Source organism: Hyperolius riggenbachi, chromosome 2 (genome assembly GCF_040937935.1).
Source record: "Hyperolius riggenbachi isolate aHypRig1 chromosome 2, aHypRig1.pri, whole genome shotgun sequence".
NCBI lineage: Eukaryota > Metazoa > Chordata > Amphibia > Anura > Hyperoliidae > Hyperolius > Hyperolius riggenbachi.
This window is the reverse complement of record NC_090647.1, coordinates 79,999,171-80,024,993: the sequence shown is the minus strand read 5'-3', so window position 1 is coordinate 80,024,993 and position 25,823 is coordinate 79,999,171. Positions and strand designations below refer to the sequence as shown.

Here is a 25,823-nt window from a genome sequence, read left to right as displayed (position 1 = left end):
CAGGAATTTCATGCCACCACTGACGAAGGCCAGAGCGGTGCACGTTGGACTTCCACAATTCAGCGCGAATGGTCAGCAGAAGCAGACCAGGAAGAAGGTGACGACTATGATGCATCACAACTATCACAACGCTCACAAGAGGATGATGAGGATTCTGGCAGGACTCTGGCACACATGGCTCAATTCATGCTAGACTGCATTGAACGCGACCCACGCATTGTGCGCATTCTGGACAACACCAATTACTGGGTTTATACCCTTCTGGATTCACGGTACAAACACAATGTTCCAAAACTGCTTGAAGAAAGAGTCAGACAGGTCAAAATGGAAGAATACCAGCAGGCCCTTGTGGAGACTTTAGAGAGGAGATTGACATCCTCCCTCTCCTCTAGCCAGTTGTACGCCGATAGACTGACTTCCGCAAACCCAGGACGACCAGGAGGGCAGCAAACAACACAAGCCGCAGCTAGTGCCCAAAAGGAAATGGTATCGGCAGTGTCCTTGGAGTGGGAAAATTTTCTGACACCCATGCAGCAGCCCACAGAACAGCAAGCGTGCAGATCCACCTCCAACACCGATCGCCTGGAGAAGATGGTCAAGGACTACATGTCAGATGGCGTAGCTGTGTTGAACAATCCATCTGCACCCTTCAACTATTGGGTATCGAAGCTAGACACCTGGCACGAACTGGCAATGTACGCAATAGAGGTGCTGGCTTGCCCGGCAGCCAGCGTTATGTCGGAACGCTGTTTCAGTGCTGCCGGAGGCATCGTCACAGATCGGCGTATCCGCCTCTCCACAGAAAATGCAGACCGTCTGACTCAAATTAAAATGAATCAATCCTGGATTGGAAACGACTATGCAACACTCCTGGACCCCAACCAAGTAACATGAACAATGACCATCTGTGATGGGTTAGCGTTTCCGGTCCCTGTTTATTGAACCTCTTATCTGTATTACATTTATGACTGCATGGCGGCAAAAAGCATGCTATCCGCACGCTTCTTGTCCTCATGCAAGGCCTGGGTTGTTGTGTCTCAAAGCGTGGCCTTCTCCTCCTGCGCCTCCTCCTGTTCCATCACGTGTGCTGCTGCTGGATGAGCGTTGCCGGTCCCTGTTTATGGAACCTCTTATCTTTATTACATTTATGACTGCATGGCGGCAAAATGCATGCTATCCGCACGCTTCTTGTCCTCATGCAAGGCCTGGGCTGTTGTGTCTGAAAGCGTGGCCTTCTCCTCCTGCGCCTCCTCCTGTTCCATCACGTGTGCTGCTGCTGGGTTAGCGTTGCCGGTCCCTGTTTATGGAACCTCTTATCTTTATTACATTTATGACTGCATGGCGGCAAAATGCATGCTATCCGCACGCTTCTTGTCCTCATGCAAGGCCTGAGTTGTTGTGTCTCAAAGCGTGGCCTTCTCCTCCTGCGCCTCCTCCTGTTCCATCACGTGTGCTGCTGCTGGGTTAGCGTTGCCGGTCCCTGTTTATGGAACCTCTTATCTTTATTACATTTATGACTGCATGGCGGCAAAATGCATGCTATCCGTACGCTTCTTGTCCTCATGCAAGGCCTGGGTTGTTGTCTCAAAGCGTGGCCTTCTCCTCCTGCGCCTCCTCCTGTTCCATCACGTGTACTGCTGCTGGGTTAGCGTTGCCGGTCCCTGTTTATGGAACCTCTCATCTTTATTACATTTATGACTGCATGGCGGCAAAATGCATGCTACCTGTGCAAAGAAAACAGACATTTCCCGCATTTAAAAGACAGTTTTCCCTTTGAAACTTTAAAATCGATTTTCTCAAAAACTATAAGCTCTTTTTGCTAATTTTTTTTCCCTCTCGTACCCACTCCCAAGGTGCACATACCCTGTAAATTTGGGGTATGTAGCATGTAAGGAGGCTTTACAAAGCACGAATGTTCGGGTCCCCATTGACTTCCATTATGTTCGGAGTTCGGCGCGAACACCCGAACATCGCGGCCATGTTCGGCGAACGTTCACGAACCCGAACATCCAGGTGTTCGCCCAACACTAAATGGACACTGCAGCCTGGAACTTTATCCTGTAAATGGGAACACACAGCTGGAAGCTGGATACCTCTGATGTGGTACTGTATGCATTGCTATACATTTATGCTGACAAGATACATGTGACAACAAGTTTGCTTATTCCTGCATACAGTGTCAGCTTTCCATTTCCTGCTGCTGTTTATACAGGGAGACCTATGATCTTGTTGTGACAATAGACGTTGTCTCTGCAAGTAATCCTGTGTGCCTTTTCGCTTCTGCTTGACTGCTTGTTTCACACTGGCTGCTACGCTAACTTGTGCTGTATCACTTGCTATATACATCGTTGGGCTCTACTACATTGGATCATAAGCTGGAACTAAGCTTGCCGCTGGGTGCTTAATCTAACTGTGTGTTGGCAAGGGATCAGCTATTCCCCTCTGGAATTGATATCAGTGTGAATAACACATGAACTGAACTATCAATTTGGCATCTATCTTGGATGTCACATTACAAATATAAGAAGATGGGAGTATGTTCCTTTTGTGAGCTTGTGGTGTGAATGGAGGATATGAGTGTGGTTTTGACGGTGGCTTAATCAACCACTGTCAGTGTGTACTTTTAATGATTTTCAATTTTTTGGGTACTTTTCCATTAGCCGGGCGCATCCACTAGGTGGCGATAATTACTATTCCCCCTCCAGGCCGCCATGGATAGTAGGGAAAGATGTAATTCTGGTGGAGTTTTATCGCCACTTAGTGGATGCACCCAGCTAACAGAAAAATACTATTTTTTGATACAACCAATAAAGTTATGATATTTTAATATATTCAATAATTGTTGGTTTAACTGCTTGGGGTATACGTCCTCCTTTTTCTTCCTCCAGAGTTTTTGTTTCCGTAAAAATGAATACGTACTTGTTGTCACTAACTTAAGAGATACCCTCAGTCATGAAGGAGGAGTCCAAACCATAGACAGGTAAAAGCTATTTATACATAAAAACACATACAGCATGGATATGATAACAGAACAGCACAATGTACAATATACAGTAACTGAAGAGGAATGTTACAGCATTGCACCTGGCCAGAGAAATTACTTGGAGCCCTTTTCAAATGCAAACAACAATCACAGATGCAGATCGCACTGCCATGTGATTGCGATTTGTACCAAACGTGTTTTTCTGTGCATTACGCTACATTTTTGTAGGATTATCAGCAGTCACATTGCGACTCTCAGAAAAGCAGGATGGAGGTTTTTCTCCCCCGAGTGGCGGTTCTGTGCAGTGTGGGGGAGCTCTGTGGAGCTTTGGGGGTCTGACCGCTGGAACGGAGGGTCGAAGAGGGACGGGGAAAACTCTCTGTGGGAACCAGAGACTTCCCTATCCCGAGGGCAGTATCAAAATTAATGACTTTTATATTTCCCTGATTTCATTTTAAAGGGAACCTAAACTGAGAGGGATATGGGTGTTTTCTTTTAAACTATACCAGTTGCCTGGCAGTCCTGCTGGTCTCTATGGCTTCAGTACAGGCTGAATAACTCCAGAAAGAAGCATGCAGCTAATCTTGTCAGATCTGACAATGTTAGATACACCTGATCTGCTGCATGCTGATTCAGGGTCTACGGCTAAAAGTATTAGAGGCAGAGGATCAGCAGGACAGCCAGGCAACTGGTATTGCTTAAAAGGAAATAATTATGGCAGCCTTATCACTCTAACCTCAGGTTCACTTTAACTATCTCTGGTAAAATCATGGATTTGGTCATTCTAGGGCTACAGCCCATGACAGGCTAAGTAGCAGAGACTTTGTAGCTGGTTACCTATCTAGGCAACAACAAATTCCTCTAGTAAGAACCAGTGCACACCAAAAACGCTAGCGGTTTTTCAGAGAGATTTTAGGTATGTTTGGAGCGATTTTCTAATAATGCCTAGCGTTTTTTTGGAGCAGTGTTTTTAATATTTTGTTACAGTAGAGCTGTAACTGAACAGCTACTGTAACAAACGCTTGGAAAACCGCTCTGATCTAGCGCTTTTCAGAGTGGTTTCCCACTTTACTATACTTAACATTGAGGCAGAATCACCTCAGACAACCGCAAAAATTCTGCAGTACCCGAGTTTGTGTTTGGAAAGAAAAAGAACCACTTTGGTAAGCTCCATCCCATTCAAATACATTAGCCAAGAACTTTTCAGCCCGAAAGCGTTTTAAAAAATGCTCAGAACCGCTCTTGGTGTGCACCAGCCCTCAGAGATATTTATGTACAACTGCATTGGATAACATTCACAGCAAATGGTTAGCAACATATGGTTGAGACCTGTTGCAGTTACAGTCTATTGCGAGCTGCAGCCGTTAGTCAATATAACCAAGGACAGAAAATAACTTTAATAAACTTGCTTTTTTTTCTTGCACCAAGGGAACAACCCAAGCATTCTTAAAGATGCCACCAGAGAAAGGCTAATGCAGCCATCTATACACAATGGCAGAAGTCTATGGCAAACTGAAACAAACCCCCTCCTGAGGTATGTTTTTTTTTTTATTTTATTAAAGTCACAGGTGTACTTTAAATCTTCAAATGGTCCCTTATGCGGTAGACACAAGATGCAATTTTTCTGTTCAATTTACTGGAATCAGACGATTATTTCTGACATGTCTGATTTGCTCCTGTTCAATAACGAGGACGATTTTGAGAAGTTATCATGGGAAAATCGATCTTGTTATCTATCAGGCGCAGTTCATCTACAAATGATACAACTTCCCGTCAGATTACCCGCCGGTTGGACATGAAATTTAATTGTGTGTACACGGCATAAGATAGGTGGTCTGTTTGGCAAAGACTATGCAAAGCCAGCCTGCTTTACAACATCCTAACACATCTAGGCCCAATGCCTAGCAACATCTGCAGTCAGTCACAAATCGATTTCCCTGTTATAAGGAGCTCAGAGAGCCTGTAGGACTTGCTTTTTAACATCCCTGGCGTTCTGATCATTTCCAGATTTTGGGTCTAAAAGCCGTGAAATTTTTTAACAAGCTTTTAACCACTCTTGGCGTCAAGTCCTGTGGGAGGTTGTGCGCATCCCCGCTTTACATACGGAGCTCTGCACGGAGATCAGCTTGCCAGCTGTTATAAGAAAATAAACGTTTGTTTTCTTTATGCAGTGCTGCGATCTATGCACAGCACTGTAAGGGGGCAACTTAGTGACAAAGCTGTCTCCTCGAGGGGCCCACAATGTGATCCCCTCTCATAGGCTGATGCCTGAGAGGTGATCAATGATTGGATTTCGGGGGAGGGAAATAAAAGTTAAACCTCTCGTTTCAGGTTCCCTTTAACCAGTTCATCCCCAAGGGTTTTTACCCTAACGGACCAGAGCAATGTTCACCTGTCAGTGCTCCTCCCTTTTATTCCCTAATAACTTTATTACTACTTATCACAAGAAAATGATCTATACCTCATTTTTTCGCCACCAATTAGGCTTTCTGTGGGTAGTACATTTTGCCAAGAATTAGTTTATTCTAAATGTGTTTTAATGGGAAAAATAAGAAAATAATGGAAAAGTGGATAAAACTGACATTTTATTTGCCCAGTTGTCACGATTATTAAATAGTTTAAATTATGTCCCTATCACAATGTACGGCGACAATATATTATTTTGAAATATAGGTGTTATTTTTCTGTTTTGTTTTTCTTTTGTCCGATCCATAATTACAAGCCCCTGTGTAGTAAAGTAAAAGTAAAGTAAAAGTCATTTTCCATCATAAAATATAATTAAAAAAAGCTGAGCCCTAAGGCAACTATTTATGTATTTTTTTCAGATTTTATTTTTATGAGTGTTTTTTTTTTGGTAATGCAAGTTATTAATTGTATTTGTATTGTGGAAGTATGTATGTATGTGTCAGTAGGTGTAATTTTACTTTTAGGCCACAAGATGGCGCTCGTGAACACTTTCCACTTTTTTTTTCTTCTACATTTAAATACAATGTGATGGCTTACTGTTTTATGAATGGACGTGGCCACTGATCGCGGTCACGTCACATTCATTCCAGGCATTGCGATTGGGTAGTGAACCGCTCGGTCCTCTTCCCCAATTGCTCAACCCGGAAACCCGACAAACGGCGTCGGGAATGTGCGACATATTAAAACGTCATGTTGCCGTTAACAGGCTAAGACATGATGTTTTAATACGTTAAAATGCCGTTAAATGTCTAAGAAGAACGGCTTTTCACCTGCTAACTATGGGCCCTTTTCCACTGTGTGTGTTTGCGATGCTGAATCGCAAACCGCAAGCGATTTTTAAATTGCCAGGGTTTGCAAAATAACAGGAATCATGGTAGGTATCTTTCACTAATGCAATTCGATTTTTACCAAAGGACAATTGCGCCTATGAGCACTTTTTACCACGATTTTGCTATGCAATGCATTGCATAGCAAAATTGCGATCATAATCACAGAAAAAAAATCTATGGACTTGAATTGCTAGCATTTATCGCAAGCGCTAGCTAGTGGAAAAAGGCCCTTACTGCCATCTTGCAGCTAACACACCTTCTCTCTATACAAGGTTCCCCTTCTGTTTTCTTGTGACCCATGGAACAGCCCACCACAGGCATTTTCTTGGATCTTTGAACTCAGTTGGAAAACTTGTTACTTGGGAGTTGATGCACTGAAGTGTGCTAATCTTGCTGTGCTGAGACAGCACATGGCAAAATTAGTTACTACTGGCAGCATTGTACTGCAAGTTACGCTATGAACACAGCCCACGGTACTCAAGTACTGCGGCCGTTGCTACAGTAAGGTGCATTAATTACCATTAGTAATGCTCGCACTACTGGAGTAATATTCCCATGACAGCAATATTACCGCACTTTATGGCCTAGTGCACACCGGAGCGTTTCCGCTGCTGTTTGCGATCTGCTTGCGGGTGCGGATCCGCTAGGGTAATGTATTTCAATGGGCTGGTGCACACCAGAGCGGGAGGCGTTTTGCAGAAACGCATACTCCCGGGCTGCTGCAGATTTTGGATTGCGGATGCGTTTCTGCCTCAATGTTAAGTATAGGAAAACCGCAAACCGCTCTGAAAAACGGCACTTCAGAGCGGTTTGCCAGGCGTTTTTTGTTACAGTAGCTGTTCAGTAACAGCTTTACTGTAACAATACATGAAATCTACTATACCAAAACCGCTACACAAAACCGCAAAACGCTAGCTGAAACGCTGCAGAAAAATAAGAAAAAGCGTTTCAAAATCTGCTAGCATTTTGCGGATCTGCTAGCGGTTTTTGGTGTGCACCAGGCCTATGGCCTGGTGCACACCAGAGGAGTTTTTCTGGGCGTTTTGAGTTTTTAAATCTGCTGCTAATGTTATCCTATGTGTCTGTGCACACTGGAGCAATGAGGTTTTGTAAAAAACCCCATAGCATTACATTGGGAAGAGCTTTTGAAACCTCTAAAAGCTCTTCCCAATGTAATGCTATGGGGTTTTTTACAAAACCTCATTGCTCCAGTGTGCACAGACACATAGGATAACATTAGCAGCAGATTTAAAAACTCAAAACGCTCAGAAAAACTCCTCTGGTGTGCACCAGGCCTAAGTGTGTAAAAGCTCCTTGATTAGCTGACTTACAAGTGATCTGACAACACCTGGTCAGGAATGCACACATAGGCCACTCTGCACTGGCTACTGTCATTGTTCTAGGCTGCAATCTTCTCAGTGGGATGGAGTCTATGCCTTCTCCCTTGCAGTGTGAACAAGCAGATGATGCAGTTCAAGCAGCATCACCACCTGCAGAGCCTAATTGTAAAGGCCCATACACATTTGCAGTTGTTTTCTTTCATTTTAGTAGTCTTTCCCAAGTGTCTACAGGTGCCCCATGATGCCCACCAGTTGCTAAATTGTGACTTCTTTACCAGAGGAGATAGAAAAAAAGCAAATATTTGGTTCGGGACTTTGGCCCCATTTTTTGCCGTATTAGAAAATATGTATCATTGTTTTAAACCCACCCCAAAATCACCTTCCAATACTATACATACCTTTTTATGTGTACAAGTTGTATCTGTAGGGAATACCAAGAACAAAAGGGCACAAAATGGTTTCCTCCTCCTGTGCAACACTACCAAGTCTAAAGTTAAAGTGCCCATGAATTATACAATTTTCATAAACAATCAACTTCTGGGGTCAATCTGATAAAAGGAAACCAATTGGTTCAAATTTGGGGAAGTTGATGATGTTGGCCAACAACCAAACAATCTGGTTATCGATTTCCCTGCCAGTGGTCGATGAGTCCAGTGGAAAAAAAAAACAGCTTATGGTTATGATTTTTTTATGCCATTCAAGACCACTATCGATCATTTCTGATCTTATCCTTTGGATTGCTATTATCAGATCAGAAAAACGACTGAAACTGTACCAATAATGGGCTTCATTATACTTCACAGCCCAAGGGATGAGCACAAAATCCTCCACAAAGGAAAACACAAGGTGGGTGGGAGCAAATTACTCAATTTGCTGCTGGTAGCTTTGATATGCTAGGTCCATTTTAGGGCAAATTATCATATTAGACAATTTTTTTGCTCTTCACTGCATGCTACATTATTAGGTTTTATAAACTGCTTTTAAAACAACAGGAGAATCCATGAAATGATGGAGAGCGACATACAGAAAGCATCAGTTTGTCATCATCCTCCAGACATTAATCCAGAACAAATATTACACCACAGACTGTTGGGAGGAACAGATCATCAATGGTCAGGTTTATTGAATAAGGCAAACATTATACTGCAACTGCCTAAGCAACCAATCGGAATTCATCTATTGATCATACTGCTTTATACTGAAATCCAACTGGTTGTTATGAGTTACTGAACCACTATATGGCTTTATGGGAATACACAATGAGATTTTTCAGCAGATTTAGGCTGCTTTCACAGTAAGACGTTACAGGCACACTTTAGTGCAGCCTGTAACACTCCCCAACGCACAGCAATGTAACTGCAATGGGCTGTTCACAGTGCCCACGTTGCGTTAAAGGGTAACGCTACACGTTCACATACAGTGCAGCATGCTGTGCGTTCTAGCTTTTTTTTGCAGTGTTAGGCTGTTTGCACATGCTCAGTGATGTGTTTTTTTTTTTTTTGGAGGCGGAGAGGATGCGGGGAGAGTCTGCTAATGCAGCCAGCCACATGGCTAATTAATATTCACTGCACTGTTGTGTTTATTTCCTGGAGCGGCCGCTTATTGGCTGGCGGGACCACGTGATGCGGAGTGTTCCGCTCACATGGTCTCCGCCGGCGCATAGGACAAAACAGACGCAGCTCTAGGTAGCGTCCTGCTCCAACACCACCAGGCGTTGCGTTAGGGGCACATTATGCGACCTATAACGTCCCCTAAAACGTAACGTCTTGGTGGGAAAGAGGCCTTACTGTCTGATCATTTTTCTGATCAATTTCCATTCACTTCTATGAGAAATCGATCATAAAAACGATCGAAAATCAGATCGGACTTGTCGCATATTATTTATCGTACCATCTATCTGGCAAAAAAAATCTCATGGTGTATTCCCAGCATAAGTGAATGAGCCTCAGAATACCGTAAAAATATTGCTTGTCATTTCCAATGACTCAGTATTAATAAATTCAGATCACTTTTATCCAAAAGATTCACAGTTTCAAATTTTCCATCCCTTTAAAAGGATACCAGAGCTGAAATCTATTGTAAAAACACGGGAAAAGCAGGCATGTATAGCAAGCAGTCCTCATACCCACCACTCCCCCCCCCCCCCCCCCCCCCCCCCGCAGCCTCTTCTGGGTCGTGAGTTGGCAGTAGTGCGAAGGTGCTGGCTTGGCTGAGCGCATCCTTGATTGCGTGCCAGTAGCATGGAACTCTCTGCACATGTGCACGACAGTCATGACGCAATGCGCAGAGCGGCAATCAAGGATGTGCTCAGCCGGGCCAGCGCCTGCTCACTAATTCCCGACTCGCCGACACCGAAGTAGCTGCGGGGAGCATTTGTTAGAAAACAGAGGAGGATGGAGAACGTAGGAGAAGGGGGCATAAAGACTGCTTGCGATATATGCCCGCTCCCCGTTTTTATAATAGGTTTCAGCTTTACCTCCTTAGCGGTAACCCCGAGTCAGGCTCGGGTGGAAATCCGCAGCTCAGAGCGGTAACCCCGAGCTGGATCCAGGGCAGGTGAGTTATGTGCAGGGCTGTCGCAGATCTATGATTTTTAGGGTGTAAAAGCTTGTGAAAAATTGCACCGCTTTAAAACACTAGAATCTGGCAGTAATCATACCGCTAGGGAGGTGAAGGGTTAACACCTGGAGGCCAAACAGTTTACATTCTATAACCCAGACACTGTTACAAACATATAAAACGAAGAATGACAGAAAATGCTCATTAAAAAAAGCTGACAATCCTTTTACGATTATGTAAGTAAAGTTTATAAAACAATACAAAAAAAGCCATATAAATACCATAAGTGCAGCCAGTATAAAATCTTTCCAGGGACCTCATCTTTTCCCGGTCTGTCTAGCAACGGTCAGCAGGGATGGTCAATGAGGTGCAAGGAATTCTGAGTTCATGCAGGATTACCAAGGTTCTGCATGCAAATTTATACAGCTTGAAAATGGACCAATCGAAGCCAAGATGGGATTCCACTGGTCCCTTTTCAAGCTGCATAAACTTGGATACAAAACCAGAATTATTTGCATATTGACCATTGCTAACAGTCAGATTGATATGCAGTCATTAAGATAGGAGTTAAAGTGACACTGAAGTAAACTTGGGTAAATACTATGAATATACTGATAAAAGTTCATATTATTAACCCCTCGCCAGAGCCCCCCTCCTATCGTGACACCACCCCATTCCTTTAGATTGTAAGCCTTTGGCAGGGCCCTCCCTCCTTGTGTCTGTCCCACCTGATCATGCATTCCACTCACAGAATATCGTGAACTCCAATTACTTGGGCTACTACTCCAGTGTATGATCTGGCATTGTGTGTCTCACTGCTTATTACCTGTACAGTATAGTGTATTTATTATAGAGCACTGCGTAATATGTTGGCGCTATATAAAGCAAATAATAGAAAAAAAAAACAAGCAGGGTACATTTGCAGTTTTCACTGAGGAGAACCTATTATATAGCTTATGATATGATCAGCTTATATAGCCCAAATTTACTTCAGGATCAATTACTGTATTGAGCATGCTTTTACCATTTGTACAGGTTTTGCAGTGAATTGTGGGTAATGTTTATAATCAAAGCATGCCATGCGTTGAGGTACCACTAGACAAATTAAACTTCTAAGAACCTTGATGGCAAATAGAGATTGTGCTACAGGCTTGTCTTAAAGGGACACTTAAGTCAAAAAAAAAAAAAATGAGTTTTACTCACCTAGGGCTTCCAATAGCCCCCCCTGCAGCTGTCCGGTGCCCTCGCCGTCTCCCTCCGATCCTCCTGGCCCCGCCGGCAGCCACTTCCTGTTTCGGTGACAGGAGCTGACAGGCTGGGTACACGAGTGATTCTTCGCGTTCCCAGACACATTAGCACCCTCTATGCTGCTACATGGTATATGATATAGGCTATAGCAGCATAGATAGCGCTATTGTGGCCAGAAATGCGATAGAATCACTCGCGTCCCCAGCCTGTCAGCTCCTGTCACCGAAACAGGAAGTTGCTGCCGGCGGGGCCAGGAGGATCGGGAGACAGCGAGGGCACCGGACAGCTGCAGGGGGCTATTGGAAGCTCCAGGTGAGTAAAACTCATTTTTTTTTTTTTTTACTTAAGTGTCCCTTTAAACCCCATCTACATGATAGGATTCTTTGTGTGATTCGATTACGATTCTATTTACAATACGAATAAATCCGACATGTCCGATCGGGATTCGATTCGATTAAATTCATTTTGCCATTGTTTTGCAATGGCAAATTGAATTGAATTGAATCTCGATCAGACAAGATGGATTTAATTGTAATCGAATCGCACAAAGAATCGTATTGTGTAGATTGGGCTTAAAAGCCACAGGCTCCTTATATCTCATGCAAGTGTTTCTATTGGTAACACTCATTCACTAAAGCTTATGAAGCCTATAAAATAGTTACATTCCAGAGGGGAAGGTGTGTTGTTTGGTACAGCTAGTTCAGATAGTGGAAAAGCAGCTATGCATGGCCTGCTCTGGAGCCAAGGAGTTGTACACTCTGCACCCCTCCAATAATGAGCTACAAATTTCCAATCCTACCACAATGGAACTTAAAGCCCGTATTCACCCTGCAATGTTTCGGACAATTTTCCCGACAATTTTTTTTGAGTGATGAGCGGTTGTTTGCGCAATCTCGCGACGTAAGATCCCTGACTACTCCCGCACAAAGTACCATCGTCGCTCCCGTTGTGTAACATCCCTCATACCCGCCGGCCGGAAGATGGATCGGCAGAGTGCTTGTCGTCACTGGATCCATCTCCCTGCATCGCAAGATGAGTACATAGCATAGGAGTTTGGTGCTGCAACACAAATGATCATGTGACATTCATGCTATGTTTGGCACAAACAGTCAGGACTGGAGATAACCATTTGCGCCCAAAGAGAACTTATTGGGAGTTTTGTCCATATAGCATCTCTTGTTGGCAAACTGAACAGAACCAATAGCCTGGCACTATGGGGGTACTGGAGACTTGCCAAGTTTGTGCAGAATATTGGAACTGCTTGTTAATGTTAAACAGAGATACAGAATGAAATAGACAAATCTGTACAAAGATGTTCAACTTTTTGGAATTATAATGTAGTGCTCTGCTTGATGCACCTAAAATTAAGCTGCATCGTTCAAACCCACAAGGTGATCACAGGCAACAGTGTCATTGCAGGTTCACTTTAAGGTTAAAAAAAAAACAAACACCAGTCTCTGCTTTTCAACTGGCAATTTAGATTTATTCAAGATAGTACTGGTGCATCTGGTCAGCTCAGATGTCCTATGCTTCTTGAAGGCCCAATTGTTGCTATTTAAACTGGTGCCCTCCCCATTATCTTTTGAGATTCTTTGTTTTGTGAAGGCCTGATGAAGGGTTGATACTGACCTGAACCGGACTAGTGTCGTTTCTTGAATTATTATACAAAGCATACATTACTTCCTAGAAAAATTGTCAAATTGTACCATCTCTCTTGGATTAATTTACCTCTTGTGTTCAAAGTATTAACAAAAAGTTATTACTGGCAATATTTTGTAATTTTTGATGTAATAAAGCTGGGATACTACCATAATTTTTTTGGTGTGGTTTCTTATGATACTTTCCTCTTACTCTCATACATGTGTAGACTCATGTGTGGTGGACTATTCGTATGAGGAAATATATACTTTTTTGATTAACAAGTCATTGAAGACTCCTCTCCCAATTCTACACGTGGAGGCAAACCTGATATCAGGTTTGGTGAACCTTGGTGGAGCAAGCAAAGTACCACGGGGTAGAGGCCTCCATCGCGTCGGGTACCCATGAGTTTCCCCGAATTGCGTGTCGGGTTCAGGTACCCACTTTTATTCTAATCGGGTTTCGGGTAGCAGCCTGCGGGTCAGGTCGCGGGTAGTGAAAGCAAGCAAGCAAGAAATTTAGTCAAAAGTAAAAAAAAAAATAATCTTTAACATTTCTTTGGCTTTGGTTTGTATATAAAAATAGGTTCCACTTACTTTACAGCCTTCCAGTGAGACTACCAATGTACTGTATATTCTATAATAAAATGGAAAAAGTGGGTCTGGAGGTCTGCGGGTCGGGTGTGGGTACCAGATTCCCCAGGAAGCAGGTTGCAGGTCGGGTGTGGGTAGCGGTGCTGCGGGTCTGAAAATTTAGACCTGTGGCAGGCCTCTACCACGGGGTAGTATAATGGTTTGCTCAGTTGGTTTGAAAAATGATCAGATTTCAGTATGAACAGCCAGCATTTAAAAGGGTAAGGTTTTCTTCATAATAAAAATTGCACAGCATCGATAATGTGCTGTGATTTGCTATGCAAAGATTCGTGCTCCTACATTTACTACACAACCACATGCACAAAAATCATATCACAACTGCATCACCCTAATGTAAACATACCCATGCAATTGACTATTTTTTGGACTATAAGATGCACCCCCCCTCCCAAAAGTGCGTGTGTGTCTTATAAACTGAATGTGCAGCCAGAGTGCAGAGTCCGAAGCAGAAGCCCTTACCTGTCCTGCTGCACACTCAGAGTCCCCTCACCGGCTTCATGCATAACATGGCAGCACACATGGGGCTGAGACGAGATTCAAACCTGAGAACCCATGCACAGCATGCTCAACCATGTACACCAGGGTTCCCCAACCCTGTCCTCAAGGCCCACCAACAGTGCATGTTTTGTGGAAATCCAGAGAGGTAGTTAATCAGCTCTACTGAGACACTAATTACCTCAACTGTGCATGTTTGTGGTTTTCTGCAAAACATGTATTGTTGGTGGGCCTTGAGGACAGGGTTGGGGAACTCTGATGTACACAACGCACACCACCGTGGTCTGATCAGGGCTGCAAGGCAGTGACCAGTGAACTGGCGAGCAAGGCAGTGAGAGGACAGCCAAAACAATGGAGCTGCTGAGCGAAGGGACCCTCAATGATTTGGTCACTCGACTACTGTGGCTTGTTCTTCCGGCTCCAGTGTAAGCTTCCCCAGTAAGAAAACAATCCCTGGGGTTGGTAGAGCAGGATAGAGCACACCAAGGGCACTTGAGGAGTCCATTCACAGATCAGGCTGCAGGTGGAGCAGCAGATGAAAAGCGCACAGGTGGAGCAGCATGCAAGGTGGACGAGGATGAACAAGGACAGAGTCCCACCCTCCTGTCATTCTTCTCAGGTAGTGCTGCTGCGCATATCTCTGCACTGGTGCAATGTCTGATTGTGGCTGGAGATGGAGGACTCTGAGTGCGCTGCTAGATAGGCAAGTGCTACTGCACTTGTAGTTAATGTAGCTGGTGGGGCAGCAGGGGTTAGTGTAGCTTAGATACAGTTTGGGGGGAGAAGCTCCATGAGATGCCCCTGCACCATGGACGCTCCAGGTTATTTATATTTTTTTCCCCTGGTTTTTGTCCTCTAAACTTAAATGCCTCTTATGGTCTGAAGAAGATTTTATAGACACATTCTTCGGTTCACAAGAGATCAGAAAACACGTGTAAAAAAGCCTCAAGACAGAAGCATAATCGTGAGCATCATATTGCTTTGGTGAGCTCAAAATACAACTCTGCTCACATGAAAACACATTAACATAATTCCCTTCACCTTTTCTGTGGTAATGGTCACCTATACCAGTTGCAGTTCAGATAGGATTTCCTAGAATCTACAAGCACAGGTATCAAACTCCAGTCCTCGAGGGCCATATTCATGCCAGTGTTTAGGATGGACTGAGAAATGGAGAAACACATTCTACCTAATGAACCACACCTTTCCTGATTCAGTCCCATCAATTAATCTGAGCTGTGCCCAAAACGTGTGAGGACCTCGGCCCTTGAGGACTGGAGTTTGACGTCCCTGAAAAACTCCAAATCCCAAATGCCTGTTCATAGCTCATGTACCAACATACCCATTTATCACTCCATCTCAGTTGTTAAGAAGGGTAGGCTGGCACTTTTATCACTCTGTCTTGGAGGGGATGTTGATAACACAACTGAATGATCTCAGGCCAAAAAGACCCAAAAAAAGAGAGGTAGGCTGCCTTAGTAATATTTTCCAATACACTTCTGTGTGTCATAATAGTCTTTTAGCTAAACTGTAAAAAAACAAAAAACATAATAAAACATAACAGAGTAGGTAATAAAACTAAGAAAAAGAATATGGTGACACATTTACAAAAAGCCGTGCAAAGGAAAAGTAGATGCGACGCCCATATCAGCCACATTCCAGCCGTCATTGTTCTAGTGCAGATTAAAACAGAAGTTCAGGACTTTGAACGCTTCTTAAGGGCGACTCACCTTCTCCTCCTCGCAACAATTTTTATTAAATAAGCCTCACTGGACTTCAAGTAGAAAAACAATCAGATAAAACTGTATACAGCCATAAAGATACAGAGATAAAACTTTCTAAGCCAGCCCCAACCCATAAAGGGAGAAAGCTTGCTGCCATCTCAGCCATGTTCTGCTATCAGGCATGATCTCATAAGGGAGCCACAGGAGGGCGATATTACTAACATCACTTGTTCTATGAGGTAACATGGACAGTGTTGTCCTGAATACTGAGTCCACGAGATGTCCATCTCAGCTCTGCCCATGTGAACCGTCTGTCAACTCTCCTCCTATAAAACCGTCCTAGCCTTATATTCCTAGCAGAGATCGATGCTGGAGATGTCCACTTGGTGGTGACCAGTGACAACACTTATGAAGTAACCGGGCCACAGCATGACCACACATGGCCTTCATCTCCCTTATAACAAAAGTCTTGGCAATAACTGCTTAAAACGTAATGTAGACAGACGTAAAAAGGAGGTTATTGCATTGTAAAACTTGAATACGGACTAAACACTGAGTTTAAAAAGATAAAATAATTTTTAAGTAAAAAGTAGCTATGCAATAAAAGTCAATGTGTAAAAGGATGATTATGTTGCATTAATGCACTATGAGGATATTAAGGCAACAGTTATTTCATGGTGCTTTGGAGACATTCCGGGCATTCTGGCGATTTGCATGAAGATTTGTGGCACCGGGAACCGTGGTTCTTCTCTGTCTCGATGGGTTATCTCAGCACACAACGTGCATCAGGCTGCCTGTGAGGAGGAGAAGACAGGTCAGATTATGTCCAAGAAATGAAGCCCTTTTATTAAAGGACAACATGCTTACACCTGAAGTGAGAGGCATATAGTGGCTGCCATATTTATCTCCTTTGAAACAATACCAGTAGCCCGGCTGTCCTGCTGATCTAAACTAGCATCAATAGTGTCTGAATCACTCACCTGAAACTAGCATGTGGCTAATTTATCAGACTTGAAGGATACCTGAGGCAAGAGGCCTATGGAAACAATAGTAACAACCCTTTGAAGGCTTATGATAAGGTTTAAATGCTGGAAAGCTCACTCATTTAGATATACTGTAGTTGCTTTCGCTTCTATTTACTTTTCAGGAAATAGACAGAATTTGACATGTTAATTTAAACAAGGACTAAGAACACCCCTCATATGGAGGATAGAAAGTAAAAGGAGGGTAAGAAAGGTATACAACATTAGGTTAAGAATTTGTTTGGCTATTCTAAAGGTGGCCACACACCATACAATTTTTTAAATATCTGTTCAATTTAAGAATTGCAATAAATTTTTCTGACTGATTGTAACATTTAAAAAAATATGACCAATATGCCACACACGTATGTTCAATTTTTCCCCAATTATGATAAAAATGATTGGAAACTATGACAAAATTGCTAGGGTGTGTGTATTAATAAACTGACAATCTAACACACACCATACAATCTTTAAAAAGATTGAATCAAAATATCTGGCATTCCGGATCAATAAAAATCGAAGAAAACGGGAAATCCGATCGGACTTTTCAGTCGAATGAAAAAAAAGCTTTAGATTTTTTCGGGAGATCCGATAGTTTTTATCGAATTGCTGTAAAATCGGATCATTTTATTGTATCGTGTGTGGCCACCTTTAGTGTTTGGCACTGCTATTTTGTCTAAGGGCTTAGACCTAATTTCTTTAATTTTTATATGAAGTTGTCTTTATTGAGGTAAGCCCCCGAACCTTTTCTGTTTTAGTTGTTTTGTTTTTACCCCAATTTTATATACCTTTGAATGCCTCTTACCCCCCTTGTGCTCTGCATGAACTGCAGAAATGGTGTGCATCCCTAGTTATAAAGGAGTTCATTACAACTAACCACTGAGATCGAAGTTACATTACTGGTATAAACTATTAATGGATCTGCCTGGAGCCAGCTGTGTCATCTACATCAGGATTACTGTTTACCAGTGGTCACTTCTTCCCTCTGGCTTACCGTATATAACACACAGGTGGACCCATGGTCAGCTTGTCTTGGCAGCGGCACCCAGCATTAAGAGAGCTACCCTTAGCTGTTTCTACAAACCAAGAACACATATTCTAGTATTTATATTAAAACCTAATAATAATAATTCCTTTTTTTGTATAGCGCTTTTCTCCTGTCGGACTCAAAGCACTTGTGAGGCAGCCACTAGAGCGCACTCAGTGGGCAGTAGCAGTGTTAGGGATTCTCGCCCAAAGAACGCCTTACTGAACAGGCAGCGCAGAGATTCAAACCCAGGTCTCCTGTGTCAGAGGCAGAGCCCTTAACCATTGCACTATCCAGCTAATGCATACTGCTACCATTTTCATGGCGTGAAATTAGAATAAGCCAGTGTATTTATAGGAGAAGTTTCCTAGAGCAAACACAAAGTGAAAATAAACTGTTGAGATAAACTATTGTATCTATCCTCCTCCTCCTAAAAATGACCTTTTTAGATATCCCACAGCTTTATTTTATATTTAAATCTACTTTTAACGTTTCATTATCTCTGCTCAATGACACATTCATTGAAGTATGCCAGAGCTGAAATCTATCAACCATTGACCCTTTTTATCTCTTTCTTGCTATCAGAAACCATTTTGTTGGCTGTAATTCCTCATCAGTGGGGCAGGGGTCCCACTTGTCTTTCAGTGTGACCCCTGATGTTTTTTCCGCGTTTGTATGCAGGAAAACAAGTGTTTTTGTCACAGCAGCTAACGTAATTAATAGAGAAAACAGACAAAATGTGTAGAATATGCTGAAGAAGGTCAGTATTTTTCCTGCGGGCGAAATCTGCATTCAAGTATGACCTATTGATTAACATCTCAGTTGAAATCCGTTTTTTCTGTACAGAAAATGCGGGAAAAGCAGACAAGTGTGACCCCTGCCTGAGGGTTACGCTATAGTCCGACCCAGTCCTGCCCCAGACAGAAACTGTAACTTGCATTCCTGAATATCAACTCTTTTGGGCAGAGAAAGGAAAATAGGAACACAGGCTAGTTATTTGTGTGCTAGGCACTGTACATACACATGTCTATCTCATGTCACTTCATGTATCCTTTAGGAGGAACTCCAGTAAAAATAATGTAATAAAAACTGCTTCATTTTCACAATAATTATGTATAAAGGATTTAGTCAGTGCTTGCCTATTGTAAAAGCTTTCCTCTCCCTGATTTACACTCTGACATTTATCACATGGTGACATTTGTACAACTGGCAGGTGATATCAGTGGAAGGAGATGCTGCTTGCTTTTTTGGCAGTTGGACCCAGCTGTAAATAGCTGTTATTTCCCACAATGCAATGAGGTTCACAGACAGGAAACTGTCAGGACAATGGTCCTGACATCACACTGTGGGAGGGGTTTCACCACCATATTAGCCATACAGACCCCGCTGATGAATTGTTTGAGAAAAGGAATAGATTTCTCATGGGAAAAGGGGGTATCAGCTACTGATTGGGATAAAGTTCAATACTTGGTTATGGGTTCTCTTTAACTGCCCATCTGCAGAATAATTTATGTTTACTGTAAAGTTATATTAAATATTACCTCTTTCCCAAGTCTCAGGAATGGCTGCATGAATGATCAGCTCTCCACGCACACTGTTACATGGTTCTTTTCGTCTGAAATGCAAATGCAACACAACATTAAGATCTCCTCTAACTTACAAAAAGTGCCCCATGCATCATTCCCCCTCCAAAAGGAGACCAACAATAGTTCCAATGTGTAAAAAAATAGAATAAAAACCAAATGCAGCAGTCACAGGGCAGTTTTCGCTATTACACAGTGCAAGTGGCAAGATGCCCAAGAGGATGGGACACATTTATAAGCCACACCTCCTTGAAGCAACAGTGATGCTCTCCAGAATAGACGGAGGCTCGAGGAGGACCGGCGCGAGACAGGACGGCTGCTGGGGGCTTGCAGAAGCCCCAGGTAAGTGAAACAGTGCGTTTTAAAATCCTCTTCAGTTCCGCTTTAAGTCAGAAACGTGCTGTGTACGCTGCACTCCTTACTTATGGCCGCCTCAGGGTACTTTGGTTTATATCTTCAGGACCTGGATTGTGGAGCAATGAGCTCTCTGGGTCAGCAGGTGGACAGCTACTATGGCACTAGCTGGACTCTGCAGATTTTATTGCTGGGCCTGCAGCTCAACTCTCCTCACACCGCACTGGGCAGGTGGCTTGTGCGTCACTTCAGCATGCAGCCTGTGCCAACGCATTCTACCCAGTAGTCCTTTGTGATTGATCAGTAGAGTGTGATCTACATAATGGGCATCTCTTATTTACTCTCATCTCAGTCTCAGCAGTAATCAATCATCCTACCTTTCTGTACATGATCCTCTCCAGCGCCTCCTTCAACCCACTGACTGTCACTTCCCAGCAGCCTGTTCTGTGATTCGCTCAGCGGTCTGGTGGGAAAAGGCTGGCTTGGCCCTGCACTGTAGATGGAAAAGAATTAACTTAAAGCTGAAAATAAAATGTCCATCAAAACAGTCTGTCAATATTGATCGTAGAAATAATGGTGTAACATAAGTCTGCCAAACCACAAGTGCTAGAAGTGAATTGTGCCGGCAGTAAGGACACACACACACACACACACACACACACACACACACACACACACACACACACACACACACTAATTATCTCCCTATTCTTGTTGAGCGGTCATTAAAGAGAATCTGTAATGAGAAAAAAGTGTCCCTACGGGGTACCTACCTCGGGAGGGGAAAGCCTCTGGATCTGAACAAGGCTTCCTCCGCACTCTTCAGACTCGGGGATCCAGCGCTGGCAGCTCCAAACAGCGTGTGGCAATATTTACCAAGCCTTGCTCCTGCGCAGCCGCAGTACAAGCTTTCTTTCGGGCTCTGGCGGAAATAGCTGAGCCCAATCGAGTCCGCAGGTACAGGTGACCTATGCAGTAGAGCTTACCTGATTGGGCCCAGCTATCTCCTCCAGAACCCAAGGAGAAGCTTGTACTGCGGCTGCAAGGCTTGGTAAATATTGCCATGCGCTGAATCCCCTTACTGCACCTGCCGACAAGCTTGTCAGTGGATTTTCGTGGGCTGACAGCGCTGAATCACCAAGTTTGGAGAGGACTGGGAAGCCTCATTAAGATCCAGAGGCTTCCCCCTCCTGAGATAAGTACCCCCCAGGGGCTCTTATTTTCCTTAAGGTAGCCATACACTGGTCGATTTACCATCAGATTCGACCAACAGATAGATCCCTCTCTGATCGAATCTGATCAGAGAGGGATCGTATGGCTACCTTTACTGCAAACAGATTTCAGCCTGAAACCGTTCACAATCTGTTGTGGTGATGGTGCTGCTGTCGCCGCTCCCCCCTCCGCATACATTACCTGCTCCGCCGGCGCGACTGCCTCTGGTCACCGCTGCTCCGTCTCCGCTCTGGTCTCCAGGTCCGGCATGCTTTACGTCTTCCTGCCCGGCAGGATGTTTAAACAGTAGAGCGCCCTCTACTGTTTAAACTTCCTGCCGGGCTAGAAGAAGTGAAGCATGCCGGAGACCAGACCAGACCAGCGCGGAGATGGAGCAGCGGTGACCGGGGGCAGTCGTGCCGGCGGAGCAGGTAATGTATGCGGGCTCTATTGCGTCGGTCGTCGGGTACTCGAACGCCGCTAGCGACGTGCTCCCTACCCGTGGGCGATCACCGGTAATTTTCCGCACGGAGCGATCGATGGGATCGGACGAAATGGATCGAAATTCGGCGTGTTGCGGGAACGATGTGACAGCAGATTCGATCCCAGTGATCGAATCTGCTGTCGATCTGGTGGGAATCGGCCTAGTGTATGGCCAGCTTTACAGATTCTCTTTAAGGATCCATAAACACTGGAACACTAAATCAACTTTTCTCTGAGGGAACCTTTATTGTAGTTCTCACAGCTAGGCATCTCACTCTCCACCCTCCCCAATACACCGATATCAGTATATAGTGAATCAATGTGTCTGTACAGCTGTACAGCAATTATACCTAAATGGGCACCAGAAACGATCAAACAGTAGGTTCATGCAACAGAAGTTTAAAGTGTACACACAGCTCATCACTTGTAGCGTCACTGACAAAGACAATAAGAGATAAGACATACAACCATAGCGTGCGGCATAATTACACAGCCATTGGACCCAAAAGTCAATTGTACACTGTCCCCCTCCACCATACTACTGTATATGTATAACGAGGACAGCTTTGCAAGGACAGACAGAGAGGTTGTAAGGAGGGGGAAAGTGATACAATTTAAAACCACATCACTTTATGTATTGCCACACCTTGGTTCCTCCCACTTCCTTTCTATATTGTATGCTCAAAAGAGCAAGGTCATCTCTTTTTTTTTTTTTTGTTTCTTGTAAGTTGCTGTACATTTTGTTACTCGACAACGAAACATCTGTAAAGCGATTTTCTCCTGTAGGACCCAAAGTGCATAAGCTTGTCTCAGATCAGTACATAGTGATGTGTTCATAAATGCCAGACTAAACGGATGGCTTTTCAATTTTGAATTAAATGTGTTCAGGATTGGAGCCGTTTTGATTAAGTTTGGCTAAGCATTCCAGAGGGTAGGGGCAGCATGACAGAAAGCTCTGGCTCCAAAGGTTTTTACTTGGAGTCTGAGAGTGGTCAAGTTATTGGATCTTTGTGATCTGAGGTTGTGGGCGGTGTGATGCAGGTGCAACAAATCCTTCAGGTATCCAGGGACTAGGTTGTGTAGGGATTTGAATGTTAGCATGCCATGTATTGGTCACTGTAACATTTATGTACCAGTGCCTGTATTTCTATGTACCCGTATAGGTTTCTTATTCTGTGTAGCACCACAGGAGATGACCAGTAATACTAGGACCACTAATATTATGCAAAGCACATTTAGAGGAGATTATAATACTGAGATGATGCAGTGACTGGAGGAGGGCCCCACGTCGGCCCCTCAGGCCCCCAGTGCAGTTGAAACTTCTGCATCCCCTATTGCTACACCACTCTAAATCATTGCATGTACCGTCCCATAATTTTATAAAGTGGACCTCAACTCTTACACAGGACAGAAGGAAAACAGAGAAATGCACCCTGTATATATTTAGAGAGTTTAGCCGCTATAATTCCCCCTCATCTGTGAGTAATCACAACTGTTATTTGATCTCTCAGCTGTGCCATCTCAGGAATCTCCTCTGCCATGGCAGAGCAGTTAATTTGTAAACACAGGATGTTAACTATATGCCTGCTTCCATGAAAGCAGGAAGTAGACACACTGCAGACGTATTGCAGGATTTGTATCAGCTGTTGCAAAGAAATGTTTTTTCGTTAAAGGCTATTATGCTGTTGCTTATCTTTTATAGCAGAGAGAAAGCTCTGCGTTCAGGTCTGCTTTAAAGGAGAACTGAAGCGAGAGGTATGTGGAGGCTGACATATTTATTTCCTTTTAAGCAATACCAGTTACCTGGCAGTCCTGCTGATCTTCTGCCTCTAATACTTTCAGCCATAGACCCAGAACAAGCATGCAGCAGATCAGGCGTTTCTGACATTATTGTCAGATCTGACAAGATTAGCTGCATGCTTGTTTCTAAATAGATCAGCAGGGCTGCCAGGCAACTGGTATTGTTTAACCACTTGAGGACCCACCCTTTACCCCCCCTTAAGGACCAGCGCTGTTTTAGCTGATCTGTGCTGGGTGGGCTGTGCAGCCCCCAGCACAGATCAGGGTGCAGGCAGAGCGACCAGATCGCCCCCCTTTTTTCCCCACTAGGGGGATGATGTGCTGGGGGGGTCTGATCGCTCCTGCCTGCCTGGGTGTTGCGGGGGGGGGGCACCTCAAAGCCCCCCTCCGCGGCGACATTCCCCCCTCCCTCTCCTACCTAGCTTCCCCCCGGAGATCCGAGGCTGCACAGGAACGGATCTGTCCTGTGCAGCCTCTAACTGGCTCCTGCCTGTCATGTGACAGCGATCCCCGGCCGCTGATTGGCCGGGGATCGCTGATCTGGTACAACGCTGCTACTGTTAGCAGCGTTGTACGAATGTAAACAAAGCGGATTATTTCCGCTTGTGTTTACATTTAGCCTGCGAGCCGCGATCGGCGGCCCGCAGGCTATTCACGGAGCCCCCCGCCGTGAATTGACAGGAAGCAGCCTGCTTCCTGATTAATTAGCCTGCAGCTGGCAACGCAGAACTGCGTCGCTGGTCCTGCAGCTGCCACTTTGCCGACGCGCGGTATGAGTGCACGGTCGGCAAGTGGTTAAAAGGAAACAAATATGGCAGCCTCCATATTCTTCTCACTTCGGTTGTCCTTTAAATGATCAGAAATACTTTTAGCTGAACACTAACAACTGCTCAAAATGCAGGCTTGTTGACCATGGAGCAGAGTTTTACATAAGAAAAGGAAATTCTAACACAAGGTTATAATAGAACACTAGAGAGTCACATACTGTTTAGTAGAGCCGCTTTGGATGGCTGCAACGTTTTGCTCTGGGTCACCAAGCACAAGGCGTGTTGGAAAGGAACACCCATCCCCCAGGCTGTACGAAGAAGAGACAAAGAAGAAGAGACAAAACAGAGTCAGTAGAAAGTATTTATTTCACACACTGCAGTCACATGCTTTTATTGCTGCACCCATTTCCTGTTCTGGGCAGTCGCTATTTTCTCAGTCTACATCCTGGTGTCCTCTGCTGACTGCTGTTGATTCCTACGTCATCAGCTCACCTTGTAAACATGGGCAGCAGCCAGAACTTCTTTTCATCTCCAAACACTTCCCGCAGATTTTTGCGGAAACCCAGGGAAAAACCATCCTTTTCTGGGCCTGTTCGGAAGGAGGGAGCGCGGAAAGCCTCTGTGTGGAACAAAAGAACAATTCTGAGCAAACCTGGCAAAATGTGTTGCTTATGCTGTGTTTTTTAAATAAAGTTTCATTCAAAAAAATACACCTTACGTTCATTACTAGAGGCCACATATTTATCAGCTCAATGGTCTACAGGAAAGCACGCAGTTTTCTGCACACACATCAGCAAACAGACTTTCTCCCTCACAGAAACCTAATGAGTCTACAAGTATGTGTTAAGTGGCAAGGAAGCACAGCTGCCTGGAGGCAGTGCCGTAAAACAGGGCAAGGCCAATATACGGACCACTAATTGTCTGCTTGCAAAATGAAAAGGAAGGCACAATAAAGGGAAGGGGGGGAGGTGAGAAGTAAAGTATGATACAATCCTCATCTATGTCCACTCTTCTGAAGACTGTTGTGGTGAAGAAACACCTAAACTCTTAAAGAAAACCCAAGGCAGTTCCTTGGGGGAGGGCGCAGATAAGACACAGAGGCATGTTCTCTGCCTCATGACATGCCTCTGTGGCCCCACCCCGCTCATTATTAATATTTGATGCCATCTCTGAGGTAAATTGAGGAGAGGGATTCCCTGTTCAAAACACCTGCTAGGGGCGTTCCTGCAGGGTTTCTAGAGCTGCCATTGGACAGCTCTGACTCCCTGGCTGCGTCCCTTGCTGCTCTCCCGCCTCCTTGCACGCTGGTGAGAGAATCAACCTCTCCTTTCAGCGTCATGACCCGGAGGTCACAAGTGGAAGTGGGCCAGTGCGGCGCACAGCGGCGGTTTTGGCAGTTACCTGATCCGCTCGGCCTACTGGATCAAGTGCATGTCCGACCGACAATGCAAATGTTACTAGACCATCGGGTGTGCAGCGCTAACAAAACCCCCCGCTGTCCCCCCGATAAATTCCCCCCCTTCCTCCCGATGCATGCAATACACTACCTTTCTTCCGCCTCCACTAGTCCCCACAGGCTCCAGGTGTACTCTGCTCATCATACATGCGCACCGCGTGGTTTCCTAGTAAGGGGCAC

At 44.4% G+C, this 25,823-nt stretch overlaps 1 protein-coding gene and 1 long non-coding RNA gene across 3 annotated transcripts in view; one reads left to right on the top strand and one right to left on the bottom strand.

The window, feature by feature from the left end:
- Positions 1-8,968, top strand: part of LOC137545578 (uncharacterized) — a 50,496-nt gene extending 41,528 nt beyond the window's left edge. The window contains exons 2-3 of the long non-coding RNA XR_011026058.1: positions 4,412-4,517; positions 8,612-8,968. This is a non-coding gene — a long non-coding RNA (uncharacterized lncRNA). The remainder of the gene's footprint in view (positions 1-4,411; positions 4,518-8,611) is intronic.
- A 3,919-nt stretch (positions 8,969-12,887) lies between these two features.
- ZDHHC20 (zinc finger DHHC-type palmitoyltransferase 20) overlaps positions 12,888-25,823 on the bottom strand; it is a 124,240-nt gene continuing 111,304 nt past the window's right edge. For both annotated transcript variants that reach the window (XM_068266954.1, XM_068266955.1), the window contains 5 exons: positions 24,680-24,806; positions 24,406-24,495; positions 20,303-20,418; positions 19,530-19,603; positions 12,888-16,730 (listed from right to left, as the gene is read on the bottom strand). In XM_068266954.1, coding sequence (XP_068123055.1) covers positions 19,566-19,603; positions 20,303-20,418; positions 24,406-24,495; positions 24,680-24,806 — 371 coding nt within the window. In that variant the 3' untranslated portion in view covers positions 12,888-16,730; positions 19,530-19,565. The remainder of the gene's footprint in view (positions 16,731-19,529; positions 19,604-20,302; positions 20,419-24,405; positions 24,496-24,679; positions 24,807-25,823) is intronic.